Source organism: Mirounga leonina, unplaced genomic scaffold (assembly GCF_011800145.1).
Source record: "Mirounga leonina isolate KUSES-001 unplaced genomic scaffold, KU_Mleo_1.0 Mir_129, whole genome shotgun sequence".
In the NCBI taxonomy this organism is placed as follows: Eukaryota; Metazoa; Chordata; class Mammalia; order Carnivora; family Phocidae; genus Mirounga; species Mirounga leonina.
In genome coordinates, this window is record NW_023270323.1 from 26,818,958 (window position 1) to 26,838,355 (window position 19,398).

Below are 19,398 nucleotides of genomic sequence, written 5' to 3' on the forward strand. Positions count from 1 at the left end.
ACCCCCCTCACTGAAATGGACAGATCATCTAAGCAAGAGATCAACTAGATGCCAGTTTTAATGTTTTTTTCCCTTAAAGTGATTTCTGTTACTGATGAGTTGTGTGTCTAAGAGCTTTTATTAAAGCTCATAATGTGGAAAAAATCAATAAGGGACAAGAAAAGGCATTCAAAATATGAATAGATCTTTTTTAAAAAAAAGAAAGAAATGTCTTTACTCTGTCAGGAAGAAATTTATAGATTTCGGAAATTTTTTCCTAACCAGTTTTTCCATTCTTTGTACTTTCTACATTCTTTGTCTCTTGTGTAGGATGTCTGAAGAAACACACAAGAGTCCTACATGTTCGGAGTAAGAATAGTTGTGGTTTGTGTTCAATGACAGGTTACTTGTGCAACTTCCAAAACCATGTAATTTTCATGGATTTACTCATAAGTATTGCATAAAATAAGTCTATAAATTATCTTATGGTTGTCATTGGGTCTATTAACCTATGCCTGAATATTTTTATTTTTGTTTTTGTTTTCAAATATGTATAGTTCCCAGAAGAATTTTTTTTAGTGTAGAAAAATACATTTAAAACAAACAACTTAGGGGTGCCTGGGTGGCTCAGTTGGTTAAGCAGCTGCCTTCGGCTCAGGTCATGATCCCAGGGTCCTGGGATCAAACCCCGCATTGGGCTCCCTGCTCATGGGAGAGCCTGCTTCTCCCTCTCCCTCTGCCTGCCACTCTGCCCACTTGTGCTCTCTCTCTATCTCTCTGTCAAATAAATAAATAAAATCTTAAAAAAAAATAAAACAAACAACTTAAATAAATTCCAGAGAAAAAATTTTAATTCATTCAGAATGAACAAAATATTACAAGGTGATGGTTATTTTGCATCAAAAACTACTATATACAAACCAGCAAGAGAACATGAAGCTCAGAAATTATCTGAGAAGATAGAGTTAAGAAGGAAAGCTTCTTGGAGAAGCTACCTCTTAAGATAGTTCTTAAAGAAAGCAATGGACATGAACTGAAAGAAATTCATCCATAAAGTATTCTCAACTGGGTGTTATAACAGAGCTATGCCATAAAAATGCAGACCTTCACAAGGTGTAGGTCTCCTTCCCTGGTCTAGGTACCAGGGAGAACCAAGCTAGAAACTTTTCAGATGAAAGTGCTAATCCTAAATATTAACTTTCTGTCCAATATGTGTCCTCAAAAGGGCCCCGTAGAAACACAAGTATGTCATTTCAAAAGCTTAAGACAGATGTTATCACTTACATTGTCCATCGCTTACTGTTTTAACATAACTGTCTAAATATACCCTTGGGGTATATGGGGCACCTGGGTGGCTCAGTCAGTTAACTGCCTGCCTTCAGCTCAGGTCATGATCCCAGGGTCCTGAGATCGCATCGGGTTCCCTGCTCAGCAGGGAGCCTGCTTCTCCCTCTCCCTCTGCCTGCCACTCCCCCTGCTTCTGTTCTCTCTCTCTCTCTGTCAAATAAGTAAATAAAAATCTTAAAAATAAATAAATAAACTAACTAACTTCTCAGGACATGTTTTGTCCTCTCTTCATTATAATAGTCTTCTGTACGGCTTCTAAGGCTTAAAATCAATGATGGCTAGGTATAGAATAATATCCAAATAAATTTGGATTGTTCATATTTCTTGAAATCTGCATAAAGATAAAAAAATTAGAGCACTGTTCTACCTTAAAAACTACTACCTGCATACACAATTGGTTATTAGGTTTAATTAATTTTAAAGATTTAATCAATTTTAAAATTTATTAATTTTATTAAAACATTTCATTAAAAGATGTATTTATTATAATTGATTAACTTCTAATAAATTTTTTTAATTTCATCTTCAGAGTCAAAATAGCAAACATATTGAAGATATGTGCTGTAAAGAACTAATCTACATCACTCTGAGGAAGGACAAATATGTAATGTCTAAACACAGAAATAATTTTCAGTCTAATTAGAAGCATAAAGAAAAGCATTTACTGAGGGTAAATACGCATCCAAGTGATTAATCAAAACTTGCAATGTGCGAAGAATCAGCTTTTGTTCAACCACAATCCAAGTGCATACTCCATTCCTTTGCCTTTTAATTCAGACCATTCATATTAACACTCCTTGGGAAGAAGGGGGGCGGTGAAAATATTATGAATGAATTTCCAAGGTGGAAGATGATAATTCCTGTGTTATAAAACAATTTTATAGTAGTTACCTTACTCAGTAAGTCCATGTACATTTATTTATAGTTTTAAAATTTTCACAAACCTAACATGAAAAATTTTAAACATCACATAAAATACTCCAAAAGAAAATCAGTAATTTCCTCTATCTGTTTAATGCTAGAAGACTAGAGAAACTATTTGAAAAGTAGGATTAATCAATTTATTTACTATTTGGACTCATGTAAAGTAATAAATTCACCTAAGTAAAGTTAAAGCCCATGATCTATGTAAAATTTATATTATAAATGTATCTACTGCTACTGTAAAAGTCTTCCTTATGCTTCAGAATCCTACAGCTTAGTTTTCATGATTACTATGTTTCAGATATTTTTTCCATTTCTCTCATTTATTTTTTTAATTTTAATTGTATATTTCATTTTATTTTTTGTTTAAATTCAATTAGCCAACATATAGTACATCATTAGTTTTTGATATAATGTTCGTGATTCATTAGTTGCGTATAACACCCAGTGCTCATCACATCATGGGGAAAGGGAGGGAAAACTGAATGGGAAGAAATCAGAGAGGGAGAAAAACCATGAGAGACTCTTGACTCTGAGAAACAAACTAAGGGTTGGGGAAAGGGAGGTGGGGGGGGATGGGGTAACTAGGTGATGGGCATTAAGGAGGGCATGTGATGTGTTTCAGATATTTTTTAAGGAAGAAAATAGTCACTGGATATCAAACTTTTACCAGTACATCCAAATTTGCATTTCTTACTTTCTAACCCCAGAAAGACACCAAATATTAAATCCATTTAGACACTAAAAGTCCATTTAGAAAGCATCTAAGCATCTTTTCTAATCTAATGTTCAACAATGAGTGAATCATGCCTATTTTGCCCCAAGTAAATTTCATTGGCTTCTTTCCAAAAGAATGTTTGTCATCAGCTATTCCTATTTCCCCTGCTGCCCCTCTATGCTCAGTGACTTTTCTTGGTGCACCCAATTTTCTAAGCACAAATCTACCATAGCACTAATCATATAAGATTACATTATCTACTAAGTTGTACATCTCTTCCACTACACTACAAGTTCACTGAGGACAGGGTCTATGTCAATTGTCTTTGAGTTCTGGCCCATAGGAGAAGATCAATGCACACTTCCTGAGCTGTTTTTAAAACTGCTCTGTCTTATCATCCTTTGATGGAATCTCATTCTTGGCAGGGACAGTGCCATTGCTACATTGTAGACAGACTATCTTAGGTTACAGAGTTGACTCCTGACTCAAACATAAATTCATAGGAGTTCTAGGCTTTGAGTGTGAGCCAAGGAACTTGAAGGAAACACAAATAGCCACACAGCAGTGACTCAATCCGAAGGAGTGACAGCTTAAATCACTTCCCCATGTATTGTACCTGTCCTTTTTCCTACCCAAGTGATAGTTACTCTATTAAGCTCCGGGATGATACAACTATTAAAAGCAAATTATAAGTCAAAAGCCTTTCTTCCCTTTAGCGAGTCATATATCAACAAAGAAACCTCAAAGAAAGAAGAAAGTTCTGTGAACTTAGTAGGGTTTTCTAAATAATTAGTTCTTGTAAGGTGTAGGATTTGACATTTTTTCAGTTGATTTACAGGAGTTAAATTATATCCCAAACTCTTAATATAGTTTGATACATTTTACTAACCATACAAAGCTCAAAATCAAACTCTAAAGGTATCCTGTCCAATAAAAATTAGCTTCTGGAAGGCAGCTATAAAGGATTAGGTGGAAATGGGCCACCTTTCTGTTAAAGTGGGTGTGGCTCATATCTACTCAGTCTCTCTGACGGTTAAATTGCTCCTGCCTTTTTGTTCAAACAAGCTGACTTTCTGGTAAAGGATACTTTTGTCTTCCTGGTTTGTTGTGCAACCTAATGTAAGAGTGTGTAACTGTAATTGTCATATATAAATGGATACTCCCTGGATTTATAGAAATGCAAGAGGATAATAAAAATGAACTCACATTGGCATTTATAGTATTTAACCTATCAAGCAAATGGTGACTCATTTTTGAAGAGAAACTCTTAAGTAGAAATGGTTAGTATATTTACATTTCTCTACATCTGAAATTTGGGACATAATTGTGATTCACTTCTTCACCCTCTCCTCATACACTTTCATCATGGGTTGCAGGTTCTGCAGGGATTTGGGACCGACAGCAAAATTGTCTATTGTAAATCTCATCCCAAAATACTCCCTAGATGTCTAGGAATGAGCAGACAATATTAAAGTCTGCCTTATTACTAAAGTAATTTTTTTTTAATCCAAAGCAAATGGGAAATGAAATGGCATGCTTAATTGAGTATTCTGAGTAATTGAAACTACACAAAGGATATTAATTTTAAAAGGATCAAAATATAGCAAAATGCACTCAACACCAAAAAATGCACTAAATATAATAATTTACATAGTCTCTCCTACTTATTAGCGTCATTTGTTATGGTATATGGTTATTTCAATATCTTAACCTGGTTTCTCAAAAAGTGGAGCCTGAGACAGGGACTTGCATATGGTAGTTGATCTGAGAAAGAGTAAAGAGTAAAAAGAATGAAATGAGGAGGGAGAGTGTTCACCATCAGGGGCAACTCTAGCTCTATCCCATGGGATCTTCTGAGTTATATATCAGAACTGTGCTCCCCTATGACTCAAGGGGGAAGCATTTGTCCATTGACTCCCATCTTAACACCAGCTCCAACAGAGTTAACTCCCACATTTCCTATTGCCCATCTGGGAATGTCCAGTGGGTTCCTTCTGGCAGAAAGTGAGAAACCTAAAGTGCTAACTTGAGAAGGGCATGTGTCAAATTACTCCTGAGTAAAGGGGATCCAAATCTGTGTGGAATTCGTCACCACATTGTGGCTGGAATAAGATATGGGCTAAGAGTATTTAAAGTGGTGCATAAATGAGGTCAAATACATTCAGTCATCTGGTGATTTGGATTAAAGATACAGTGAAAGATGACTATTTTTCATACATTTTAGTACTTTCCAGGACCCGGACCTCTTTTTCAACTTATAATGGGGAACTTGAGAGTCTTTTTAGAAACAGAAGAATGAATACTAAGATTTTATTTCTCTCTATGCTAATCCATGATCATAGAAGTTATAGAGTCAAGATTGAATAATTGGATTATATTTACAGAATAATGTGTTCCTCAAAACAAAATTATTAGTATTAATGTTAAAGAATATGTCCATAAATGTAAATATTTCCTTTTCCTTTTTCTTTGACTTTTAGATATTTCAATGCCGACAGCAGAAAATCTTCTCCATGTTTGTAAGTTCATTAACAAAGAGTTATTTTCTAGTGAAATTTAATTCCCTGAATGGCAAAAAAAGACCTCCACTTGACAATCAATACGGTGTCCATAAAGATGTAATGGGAAGCCTGCTTTTAGAAACTTGGGAAAAGATGACTGTGGTTGGTCTTAAATTGACTGATATCATTGATTGACTGCTATAAATTGATTTTAAATGAGAAACACATTATTACATGCCATAATGGCAGAGGGGATCTAGGGACAAGCAGTGGTAATTATGAACTTAGGATCTAAAACCAGCTACACATCAGTTTTGAGACCCAGGTCCAACATGTACTAACTGGATGGTTAGTTAGTTTCTCAAACCTTCAGTTCCAAGCTGTTGCAATGACAAAAATGATAGCACAACTAAGGTACTTACAAAAGTACACAGCTCATAATAAGCACTCAGTAGATGTCAGTTGTATATTTTATTCTACCTATAAAAACTGTAGGCCTGGGAACTCACTGTGGAATTCTGATCATGCAAGTCAAGTTTCATGTGCTGAGACTTGCATGCAAGCAGCTTGCTTGCTGGCGAAGGCATTCTGCTTCCACTCTCCCACCAGCCGCCCTGGGAAATATGATCCCCAGGGTTGCTGGAACCTGTCGCAGGCTATCAGAGGACCACTGCTCTTACCTGGGCACTGAGACTAATTAGGGCAGTTGGAAATTGCCCTCCAGGGCCCGGTGACACCAACCCTGATGACTCTTACTACCTTTCAATCATAGCAGAGTTGAGTAACCTGGGCAAAACTTAACCACAAAGCTGTATTAGATTATTTTTCTCTCTGATATATTTTGACTGAACAGTCCTCAAGCTACTTAATAGGACACCTTAAAGTCAGTCATTCCAATTAAAAATTTTAGTACTGATACAATCAAAATCCACAATTAATAATGTGTCAGGTTGGCAGAAGAGACGTAATCAAAACAGGAATAAAAAGAGCAGTAAGAAAGAGATCAGCCAATTTCTACATCCCCTAGCTAGAACACTAAGCAACCATCCAGACCAGTATTCTGAACTTGACTTGGCCTATCTGAGGTTTTAATTGTACTTTAAATAAATAGCAAGAGGGGAAAGGTAGGCAAGAAAAATCAAACAGAATTGAAGAAAGAATAGAGTTTGGTACATGACAAAGTATATTATAGTAATAAATGATGGAATGGAAGTTAGAAGAGTATGGAGGCTGTAAGAGCTTGGTAGATTCTTTGACATTTCTGGAAGTATTAGCCATCAAGTCTTCATTATATTCCTTAAGTTCTTGAAATTTGCCATATGACCTCTTCTGATATAACAAAAGCTACAAGGTGCCATGTAAGATTTCAGCAGAGGTAATAACAAGGTAATATTGCAGAGGTGGCAGCTAGAAGCTTAACAGACACAGCAACGATGAGCAAATGAGAACTCAGAATGGAAATTGATGCATGAATATAAATTAGATTACAGTTCTGAACAAAAGCACAAACAGGAAAGTAGAGTCACCCCAGGGAGGCTCTCCTAGCCCACAGAGAAGCATCTTTGTATTTCTATTTCCCTGAAGGAAGTTGAATAAAAACCAACTTCCTTTAGGCGTTGTCCAAACAGAAAGGAGGAGAGGGAGGAACAATTATACCTTTGGGTTCTGAGTTATTTGTTTTATCCCCTGCAGATTCCATAATAAGGGAGTGGAAAGAAAGAGAAAAAGAAAAGGGAGTTACATTCAGTGAGTCAAAAGTGAGACTTTCTCATTCAAAAATAACAACCACCTAGGCTCTGCTTTAGTAAGTGGTTTTTATGAAAAAGATGCCTTAACAATCCGAGGTTTAGATTGCATCAGAGAGAACAATCTAGAATCAGAAGCAACATACAAATTTAAGGACTTCAGAGGGCTAGTAAAGACCATTTTAAAAGTCCACATGTCCCTCCCCTGTGCTTCTGCTGCCTTTCCACCTTCAGGAACGACTATCTCCAGACGTTACCTTGTCACATCCCTGGGAAGCAATTGACCATCTACCTTTCCAATTAATTTAAAGTTCTCATTCTTGATACAAATACCTTTCTCTAACTCAGAGTTTCCTAACCTTAACACTATTAACATTTTAGGCCAGACAATTCTTTGTTTCAGGAACAGTCCTATGCATTATAGCATTTTTAGCAGCATCCCTGGCCTCTACCTACCAGTAGTGCACGCCCCTCCCACAAATTATGGCAACCAAAAATATTTCCAGATATTGCCAAATTTCTCCTGGGGTTAGGGGTGGAGTGTAAAATTGTCCCTGATTGAGAACCACTGCTTTCATCGTTGTCCACTGCATTGATTATGGCAAGTTTTTCTCATTCTCTAAATGTTAGGAACATACCCATTCCAGAAGTCAAATCTTTTTATTTCAAGATGTCTTGTGGGTCATATGACATAGACTTCATTTCTATAAACATTTATTGAGCTCCTTATAAGTGATAGGTTCTCCATGATAGTTTCTAAAAATATATTTTTTAAAAAGATATAGTTCCTGCCCTCTAAAAAATTTAATTAATGAGGCTGACAGTCTCTAGTAAAAGATACCATAAATTGTCAAGGAACAAGTTCAGTGCTTTAGTTAGAGTAAGATGACATAGTCAAGAGAATCAGAGAGAGATAGAATTATAGTGAAGCTGTACTATTACTGCAGATTTGCTTTAAAGACTTAAAAGAGTCTAGCAGGTTCTTTGGATCTAAGTTGACATGAGAGCACAGTCCTGATGCAGAGAAGCATATCACTTTGGGAAAGGGCTGGCTCTCTTCATGTGTCATTCTTTTTAGCCAGATATTGTGGATTGTAACTTGAATGTGAACACATTTCTGTCTACTCTGTCTCTTGTCAATATCCCCTTGACATTCACAGCCATTCACTCTTTCTTATGAATGTTTCAGAGCAATCACAACTGCTCACAAAATTAAAAGGCACACATTTCTATAATAACTTAGTAACTCGTTACTGATTATTATCTTCCAAATTCAAACATTTCATTTCACTTGCTTCTTATAACAGATCAGAGCAATGCCATGCAGGTACACGGAGAGTAGATGTGACTGATGAGGATGGGGGAGGAAGATGTCAATCTCTATTTTGAATGAATTCTCAGGAAATCTCATGTCCACAGTTTGTCCTAACTTCTCCAAGACTATGGGCTTTTCCTCAGTTAATCTTATTATGAGAGTTTGTTTACTATAGCAATGCGTGCATAAGCAATATCAATATCATTGTATGCTAATGAACTCTATTTTGAGCAGGTTGTGGACAACGAACAATAACTCCTTCTGGCAACAAGATAGTAGGGGGCATGGATGCCCAGGAAGGGGAATGGCCTTGGCAAGCTAGCCTGCAACAGAACAGTGTCCACCGATGTGGAGCCACTCTGATTAGTAACAGCTGGCTTGTCACTGCTGCTCACTGCTTCATAAAGTAAGCTCTGGACCACAAAAAGCCTCGAAGCCACTCATGCACCAAAAGTCTGATACATACCTTTCAAGAATATGGCCATACAACTATGCCTCCAAATGTTTGATATTGTGAAGTATACTCTCAAAATTACTCAATGAATCCGTTTTTTTAAAAAAAGATATATTCAGGCTAGAACAGGATCTGTCAACAGTGGCACTATTATATTTGGTCCAAATGATTCTTAATTATGGGAGTGGCTGTCCCGTGCATTATAGGGTATTTAGCAGCATCCCTGGCCCCTACCCACCAAATGCCAGTAGCATGCCCCCCAGGATTGACAACCAAAAATGTCTCCAGTTAACACCAAATGTCTCCTGGAGGACAAAATAGCCCTCAGTTGAGACTCGCTAAGCTAGACTGAATTCAATTTTATAAAGAAACTATAAATCCCAAACTGAGCACTGGTCTTCTATTTCTTTCTCATCATTATTTCATCTGATTTTATTTATTTAGTCATAAATATTTGAATTCATCCTGCAGCCTCCCATATATATTATAATCCGATGTGAAATTATTATTTCTTTAAAGGATATATTATTGCACCAAGTGTTTGCTTTGTTTTTACCCTTTTGTTTGAGGTTTCATTTTACTAATTTCTATTGGCTTTATGTAGCACTTACTGGTTTTATTTTTAAATAAAAACCCCTCTTAAACTTGCGACTTTGAAATGTTCTAACAGCACTATTTTTCACCGCTTAGTATACAAACCCTTGATTAACAAGTAAGAGCAAAAGTCAGAAATATCTTCCTATTTATAGTTTTTAATGATTATAAAAGAAGATTTAGGCTATTTCCTTAATTTCCATAAGTTTACTCTGTCCCATAATCTTGCCCACTTTTTATTTAATCTTACTATCTTGTCTTATTATATTTATCTTTCTAAATACTCTTGAGACTTTCTGGACAGATAAAATGAGTTCCCATGGCTTATCTTTTAAAATATATCTTATGAAGCAAAGATAAAAAATAAAATATAGCTTATTGAATTATTCGAAGTTTATTCATGTTATTGTTTTTATTTTTTCTCTTACATATAGCTTTACTTTTGTATGTTAAATGCACTACAGGTATTCAATACTTATCTAATTGTTTTAAAACATATAAGATATTAATTCCTACAAGTCTGAAATACAGGATTTTTAATAAATAAATCTATTTTCTTTAGGGCCAGGGATCCCAAAGAATGGAATGTTAGTTTTGGGATTCTTTTAAGTGACCCACAAGTACAGCGAAGTATCAAGGCTATTATAATTCATGAAAACTACCATTACCCCGCACATGATAATGACATTGCTGTTGTGCATCTGTCCTCACCAGTATTATATACAAGCAGCATCCGAAGAGCATGTCTTCCAGAAGCTACTTACACATTCCCACCCAATTCAGATGTGGTGGTCACTGGATGGGGAACATTAAAGTCTGGTGGTGAGTTCCTAAACTTCCTCCACTACATGGTTTGAATTTGAGTTTTAGGAGTTAAAAAAAAATACTCCAGGGCGCCTGGGTGGCTCAGTTGGTTGAGCGACTGCCTTCGGCTGGGGTCATGATCCTGGAGTCCCAGGATTGAGTCCCGCATCGGGCTCCCTGCTCAGCGGGGAGTCTGCTTCTCCCTCTGACCCTCCTCCCTCTCGTGCTCTCTCTCATTCTCTCTCTCTCGCAAAAAAAAAAAAAAAAAATACTCCAAATCATAACTAAACCTGAGAAATAATTTCTCTAGATCATTTTAAAGAGGATAATGTGCAATGGATTGAAAATTATCCTCAACCACATTCATACAGAAACTACAATTTCATAGAGCTTTTACCATAATTTCCCTTAACAATGGCAGTTTTTGTAGAAATGCATTATTTGAAGAAGTAATTCATTTTCCTCCATTTTATTCATTCATTCATTCTATAAATATTTATCTTGATTACCACCTTTATTCCAAATACAGCTCTAAGTGGTTTGGATATATTAATGAATAAAATAGGTAAATATTCCTGCCCTCATAAACTTACATTTTTAGCAAGAAAAGACAATAACCATGAAATATAATAAATATTTGTTTTATGCAGGTAAGTACTAGACTAAACAAACAAGACTGCAGAGTATTGGACATTTTTGATGAGGAGAAATGAGTAACTCTATGTGACAAGGCAATGCATCCCCATGACCTTAATAATGTAAAGATTTTGTAGCTATTTCCATTCATAAATGCATCTGAAAGTAGAAAAAAATAAATCTAAAATTAATTCTAAGATTCAGAATTCCTGTAACAGCAGAAAATCTTAAAATGATTATAAAATGTATGTTTCTGGAATATGAATTTTTCATTTTGTTTTCTACGGTTACTAAGAAACTAAGAACAGAGATAAAAGTCTAATTAAAATGTATGTTTTACATTGATTTGGAAATTGTGCATAGTATTAGGTACTAATAAACCTAGTCAGAGATATTAATATTAACTTAGCAAAAGTTATATAATTTTCTTCCTTTAGGAACAAGTCCTAATATACTCCAAAAAGGACTAGTGAAGATTATAGATAATAAAACCTGCAACAGTGAAGAGGTATATGGTGGTGTGATCACACCTGGAATGTTGTGTGCCGGGTTCCTGGAGGGAAGTGTGGATGCCTGCCAGGTAAATCTGCCTACTCCATTTTCTTCCTTTTGTTTTTTTTTTTTTTAAGATTTCATTTATTTATTTGACAGAGAGAGAGACAGCGAGTGAGGGAACACAAGTAGGGGCGGGAGTGGGAGAGGGAGAAGCAGGCTTCCCACTGAGCAGTGAGCCCAACGAGCCCCTCAGATCCCAGGATCCTGGGATCATGACATGAGCCGAAGGCAGACGCTTAACAATTGAGCCACCCAGGCACTCCATTTTCAAGATTTTTTTTCTTGTGGTTTTTAATTCTAATTTATTTGTTCAATTTTCTCAAAAGAAAACATTTTTAGCATTTAATAAGATACTTATTAAGTTAAAATACTAAAGTGCTAAACCACTCCTACCTATATAAGAAGCTGTCAGTAAGAGTAGAGAAGAGACTAAATTTGGAATAAGCAATAAAGAGATGAATGGAATATTGGCAACTTTAGTTAGATTGGCCCTCTTTCAGTGAGAAGCACCCAACTGAATCCAACACCCAACCTAATGATCATGGAGCTTTCTTAATTGAGGGTGGTTCCAATACCCTAAATATTTTGTTTATTTAACAATGCTCCATGTAACAGACACTGTTTTAAGCTCTTTACAAATATTAATTTATTCTAGTTATGATAATTCTGTGGTGTACGTTTGTACTACTATAAGTCCTATTTCTCAGCTGAAGATACTGAGATAAGGAGATCAAGTAAATTGTTTAAACTCACACAGGTATTAAGTGGTGGAACTCGGACTTAAACAGACGACATTGGGCTACACAGCCTATACTCTGAATGCTACACTAAGCTGCCTTTCCTTATGCTTAATATGCTTCAAACACCTCTGATGCTATTTATAAGCAATAGTCTCAGAGTTAACAAAAGTACTACTGCAGTTATCTAGGCAGGCAGAATCAGTGGTAAATCCAGAAAGACCCTATATTTTATTCATTAGTTTTTATGGATTATGAGGGGCCAGACCCTGTGCTAGGTGCAGAGGAGTCAAAAGTGAATAAAGCATTATTCCTGCACTCTAGGAACGAGAAAACATACAAATAAGTACTTGAAATACATAATTATCATCAATAATTACAGATTCCCATCTTTCCAACTGTCCCACTAACCCTATTCTTCAAAGTTATGACAACTTTAAATTCCAGTTTCTCTCGATTTTCTCTCAGTCCATCACCCCTCAGCACCATGACTCTCTTCTAACCTTATGCAGCCTAGAGGTTTTATTATTTCAACCACTCCATTGACAGCACCCTCAGTGACTTCACCATCTTCTACTTCCCCACACCCATGCTAATAATCTCCAACCACAGAGCAACAAGACTATTTTATTGGCTCCTATACGTAAGCTCCTGAGCACAACTAGAAGAAATCTTGCAGCCTTGTAAACTGGTGTCATATAATCACAGCTGGGTCCTTAACACACTACAGAATTCTTTAATGCATCCTTTATAGTCTATGTCAGCCTTTCATTGCATTATTGAAATGTGTCCCTATATGCCTTTATATTCCTTAACATATGACATTTCCTCATACTAACTAGAAAAAAGAATGAACGAAATCATGAGATCAACTTTAATTTCTTTTCTACATGATAAATTTATATTTGTACTTAAACTTACCTTCCAGGCTCAGGACAAATTTCTTCTACTCTTCAAATCTAACCTTTTGTCTGTATTCTTCATCCCCTCTCTCTCCACACAAGTATTTGAACTTTACATTAATTTGAACTGTCTTCCATATTTTCCAAACTGCCCCATCCCAATGGGGTCTTCCACATATTCTGCAAATATTATTAGGTCTCTCCCTTAATATATCCTACTCTGTCTTTCTTTTTCCCTTCTTGGTCAAATCTCTACAGAATAGATTACTATCATTGTTCCATATTCTCAACTTAATCACTCTCTAACCCAGTGCTTGCAGACTTTGCCCCACCAGACCAGTGAAAGTATTCAAGCCAAGATTACTAATGATGATCTAATTGCCAGGCATTTATGTCCAGTGTGCCATTAGAAATAAAAACCTTGGGCTCAGGAAAGAGTTCTGGCTGTACATACATATCTGAAAGTTATTGTCATCTGGGTGGTAAATTCATGAGTCATCAATACAATTGCTCAGATAAACTATATAAAATAAGAAGCACCTAAGTAATAGAACTCTGGTTTTTAAGGGGCTAACAGTAAGAGATAATAAAGATCAGAAAAACAAAAAACAATAAGAAATTGGTATCATGGGATTCCAGGGATCAGAGAAAAAGGGAATAGTCAATAGTGACACATGCCAAAGAGTGAGATAGATGCTGGAAAGGGTGTCAACTTCAACAATTGTTTATTGGTAAAGTTTAGAACGTTCATTGGTGGAAAGAAAAACCATTTAGGAGAAAGTTGAAAATAAGATAAGAAAACAGAAATTTCAATATAAACTACTACTTCAACCCATTTAGCTATGAAAGGAAGATAATTAGGGCAATAGAGGAGGTCTTAAGATCCAGAAAGGCTGTCATTTTTTCAGATGGGCAAAACTGAAAAAAAAAATGTATATGCCTGGCAGGGAAAGACAGTGCAGGAAATGAAGACATATTAGGAAAAGCAAACAAGAGAAGATTATTGATAGAACAGTGCCCTTGATCCAGAGAACAGGTGGAGGGATTAGCCTTGGAAAGAACTAAATACCTCCATTTTTCTGACAATGAGTGTAAATACAGATGTGGGCTGATACAGGTAAGCTAGGAAGTCAAAAGAGACAAGGACAAGAAATGGAGAGATGCTATCTATTGTTCTCCACTTTATGAATTTGAAACTAAGAGATTAAATTTTTAAAAATTATAAAATAAGATTTGTGTACTGTTAGTACAGCCTCTATGGAAAACAGCATGGAGGTTCTTCAAAAAATTAAAAATAGATTACGATATGATCCAGCAATTCCATTTCTGGGCATATACACAAAAGAATTGAAAGCAGGGACACAAATAGATATTTGTACATTTAATCCATAGGAGCATTATTCACAATAGCCAAAAGATGAAGCAACCCAAGTGTACATTGATGGATAAGTGGATAAATAAAATGTTACACATACATAAAATTGACTATCATTCATCCTTAAGAAGAAGGAAATGCTGACACATGCTTCAACATGGACGAAACTTGAAGGACACTGTGTTAAGTGAAATAAGCCAGCCACAAAAGAACAAATACTTGTATCACTCCATTCAATATTGAGATATCTAGGGTTTTTTCCCCTTTTTCTGCATCTCCCTGTCTTTATTACAGAAGAGAAAAATAAGCAGTATTCATCTTTAAAGTATAGTAATTGTTTTTTGTTTTGTTTTGTTTTGTTTTGTTTTAAAGATTTTATTTATTTTTATTTGAGAGAGAGAGAGAGCACATGAGAGGGGAGAGGGTCAGAGGGAGAAGCAGACTTCCCGCCGAGCGGGGAGCCCGACATGGGACTCGATCCTGGGACTCCAGGATCATGACCTGAGCCAAAGGCAGTCACTTAACCGACTGAGCCACCCAGGCGCCCTAAAGTATAGTAATTGTATGTTTCCTTTTTCTCTTTAGGGTGACTCCGGTGGACCTCTGGTTGGTGCAGATTATAAAGGCACTTGGTTCCTTGCTGGAATTGTAAGCTGGGGAGATGAATGTGCTCTCCCAAACAAGCCTGGTGTCTACACTCGAGTAACATATTATCGAGACTGGATCTTGTCCAAAACTGGTCTTTAGTGCAGAAGTTCTTTATAGATTAAAGGTTGAAAATTATACCCTTTTAAAATGTGTTTGTAATTCCCAAACCACATTTAATTTAGAATACCTTTCTTTATGCACATTTAATGTTGCAAATATAAAGATATACAATTTTATGGGCGCCTGGGTGGCTCAGTTGGTTAAGCGACTGCCTTCGGCTCAGGTTATGATCCTGGAGTCCCGGGATCAAGTCCCGCATCGGGCTCCCTGCTCGGCAGGGAGTCTGCTTCTCCCTCTCCCACTCCCCGTTTGTGTTCCCTCTCTCACTGTGTCTTTCTCTGTCAAATAAATAAATAAATAAAATCTTAAAAAAAAAAATAAAGATATACAATTTTAGAACTATGAAATTTTTGTATATTAGATTTTGAAAAAGGAATAGTGACAGCAATGAACCAGGATATATAATTTCCCCTATACTCCTCTCTAGACTGAAGGTAATTATATGAACAAATATGGATTACAGTTCACTAAGATCTCTACTGATTTGTAGATCCAGGTCCCTTAGGAAATCATAGAATAGGTGTTAGCAATAAACTCCCTTCTGAGTGTATAAATAATCCCCTGGTGAATCACATGCCTGCCACAAGCTCCATATATTGGTAGGTTGTAGCCTAGTGAATTGCTGTATAGTGCCTATAAAAATTCCCAAAGAAACGCTGTCTACCTGTCTTCTTTCCATGCCATGCCAATGCTAATCTCTTCTCTATTTATGGCTTCCTCACTTTGATGACCCAAAACAGCATGTTAATCCCATGGGGTACATTGAATAGATCCCAATGCTTGTTGATCTGATCCTAATTCTCTTTCATATATAAGTGAGGCCAGAAGATGTTTCTCACATACACACATACAGTAGTAAAATTGTCCTCAGACACATGGGCTACATTTCACTACATAGGCTTGAACATGCTATGCAGATAACACTGTATTACGTATCTCCAATCTCTTAAAATTCCTCAACAATATCAATTATCAGCCAGAAATAAATAATATGGAAATTTTGCTTTCCCTTCACTTTCCTTTCGCCCATACAGAAACATTCTAGCTGAGGGCACAGAGGTCTATAAATGCACTGTTTAGAGCTCATGCCAACTTACCACCTAAACAGATCAGTTGGCTTTTATCATGAATATTACCACATGGTCGTACTTTCCCAGACTGCAGTCCAGTCCTTCTCTTTTTCATCACTGACATTCCTACAGCTACCACTAATAGCTTTCATTATGATATAAATTTTGTCCATGGACCCCCCAAAATAATGACGTTAATAATAGTACCTAACATTTATAGACCACTTACTATGTTCCAGGCACACTTGACATGCATTATTACACTGAGCCTTCACAATGACCTTGTGAGGATGGTTCCCTTGCAAACTTAATTTTTTTGTTGTTGTTGGTCGGTCTATTTATTTATTTATTTATTTTATTATGCTATGTTAATCACCATACATTACATCATTAGTTTTTGATGTAGTGTTCCATGATTCATTGTTTGCATATAACACCCAGTGCTCCATTCAATACGTGCCCTCTTTAATACCCATCACCAGGCTAACCCATCCCCCCACTCCCCTCCCCTCTAGAACCCTCAGTTTGTTTCTCAGGGTCCATAGTCTCTATGGTTCATCTCCCCCTCTGATATCCCCCCTTCATTTTTCCCTTCCTGCTATCTTCTTCTTTTTTTTAACATATAATGTATTATTTGTTTCAGAGGTACAGGTCTGTGATTCAACAGTCTTACACAATTCACAGCACTCACCATAGCACATACCCTCCCCAATGTCTATGACCCAAACCACCCAGCAAACCCTCAGTTTGTTTCCTGAGATTAAGAATTCCTCATATCATTGAGATCATATGGTACATGTCTTTCTCTGATTGACTTATTTCACTCAGCATAATACCCTCCAGTTCCATCCACGTCATTGCAAATGGCAAGATTTCATTCCCTTTGATGGCTGCATAATATTCTGTTGTGTATATATACCATGTCTTCTTTATCCATTCATCTGTCAATGGACATCTTGGCTCTTCCCATAGTTTAGCTATTGTGGACATTGCTGCAATAAACATCAGGGTGCACATACCCCTTCGGATCACTACATTTGTATCTTTGGGGTAAATACCCAGTAGTGCAATTGCTGGGTCGTATGGTAGCTCTATTTTCAACTTTTTGAGGAACCTCCATACTGTTTTCCAGAGTGGCTATATCAGCTTGCATTCCCACCAACAGTGTAGGAGGGTTCCCCTTTCTCCACATCCCTGCCAACATCTGTCATTTCCTGACTTGTTAATTTTAGCCATTCTGACTGGGGCAAACTTAATTTTATAGATAAGAAACTGAGATAGAGAGAAGTGAAGCCCAGAGTTTATAATTGGCTGAGCTGCAACTCAAAATCAAAGGACTGGATTCCAGAACCCACACTTTAAACAACTATGCTCTGTTATGTGATATGGTTATAACTAAGGATCTACCTAGCATAGTATTCTAAAATGTAATATTTGTCAAGACTGTAAAGATGAATTAACACAATAGCTTTATTATCTGATGGATTTTTAAAATATTTTGATATATATCAAGTTATACATTTATAAGAATTAGTATTCCTACTTTTTAATTTTTTAGAAATTAAATATTTACAAAAAACTATATGGATATTGGTCAGGATTTGTTGTTGGTCACAAGTGAGAGAAACCCAATTAACACTAGCTTAAGTGAAAAGAAAACATTTTCAATTCATTTACTAAAAATCTAGGGATCTACAGTGGCAGAGCTGAAGCTAGTTCTAGGGGCTCAAATAGTGTCTTGACCTCTAGCCCCATCTTAACTTTTCCCTCCTCTGTCTTCATTCATGGCCAGTGCTACCTACTGAGGTGGTAAAGATCTGCTCCCTGGCTCTACCATTAGGTTTTCTTTAGTGCAAAACTAACAGTTCCACAGATATACAGCCCTCCTGCCCTCTGGTTCCAGTAAAAAAATAAATAAATAAATAAAAATTCTGAGGATGCCTATGATGGACCCAGCTTGGATCAGTGTATCCCTCTTGGTGGAGGAGGGTGGGGGGTGGGGAGATTTGATCAATAGCCCTCAGAGCAGGGAGGGGCATTTCAAGAAAAAAAAAAATGCTAGCAGACAAAAAATAATGGTCATCTATTACCCAGTGCAAAATGTGCTATCCTCTAAATCAATACAGTATTATTCTCAATTACATTACCTCACAACAGATTCTATATTTTCATGTGTTTATTATCTTAACTACAGATTTTGCATAAAGCACTATCATGCTATGCATATTCTGGTATCTTAGAAAAAAAAAAAAGCAAGATGATTTAAGTCACCAGTACTCTTTTTAACCTACCTTCTTTGTGTATAGAAAGTGCATAATATTCTTGTGGGGGGAAAAAGTACAAATACTTTTTATATTGGAAAATAATTTGACATGAAAACAGGTATGTTAAGTAAACACATTTAAGAAATCCGCCACTTCCAAATAGCGTCGGTTTAAGTGAATTGACCTGCATAATGGTACACTCTATGATGATAGACTTCCTTTCCCTCTTCTCCACAAGAGAGACTGAACAATAGGGAAACCAGTTAGAAAGGTGCCTGCCCACTGGGGCAACAATGTTGTTAACGCCTGGGTCTCTCCAGAGTCAGGCATTCTTGCTCTAAAACAGTATCTGGCAAGAGTTAATGATGAGACGTTGAGATAATAGTGAAAACTCATTACACTGAATATAAATAAATAAGTTATTACCGTTTATTAAATAGGTAAGTTAAATATTATACAATAACACTACAAGTAAGTACTGTATGTTGAAGTCCACTTTTTCTGTCAATTCCTCCTTGCTGCTAAGTAGTAATATTTTAATTAATTTATAAGGTTCACTTCCCAGTTGGTTTCTTCTTTTGCCTGTTTAAACTCCATGCCTTTGTGCCTGCTACCATCTGTTTATGCTACTGGAAGATGCATGTAGCATTGTTCAGACTCTTCCTGCCATAATTTAACTTCCTTCAGAAAATCTTATAGGTTAAGTGCAA

At 36.4% G+C, this 19,398-nt stretch overlaps 1 protein-coding gene across 1 annotated transcript in view; it reads left to right on the forward strand.

Moving 5' to 3' along the window:
- The window catches only part of LOC118010871 (transmembrane protease serine 11C-like), a 61,836-nt gene extending 46,503 nt beyond the window's left edge, over positions 1-15,333 (forward strand). The window contains exons 6-10 of the mRNA XM_035005582.1: positions 5,449-5,487; positions 8,764-8,935; positions 10,140-10,399; positions 11,455-11,597; positions 15,172-15,333. Coding sequence (XP_034861473.1) covers positions 5,449-5,487; positions 8,764-8,935; positions 10,140-10,399; positions 11,455-11,597; positions 15,172-15,333 — 776 coding nt within the window. The remainder of the gene's footprint in view (positions 1-5,448; positions 5,488-8,763; positions 8,936-10,139; positions 10,400-11,454; positions 11,598-15,171) is intronic.
- Positions 15,334-19,398: the final 4,065 nt, after the last annotated feature.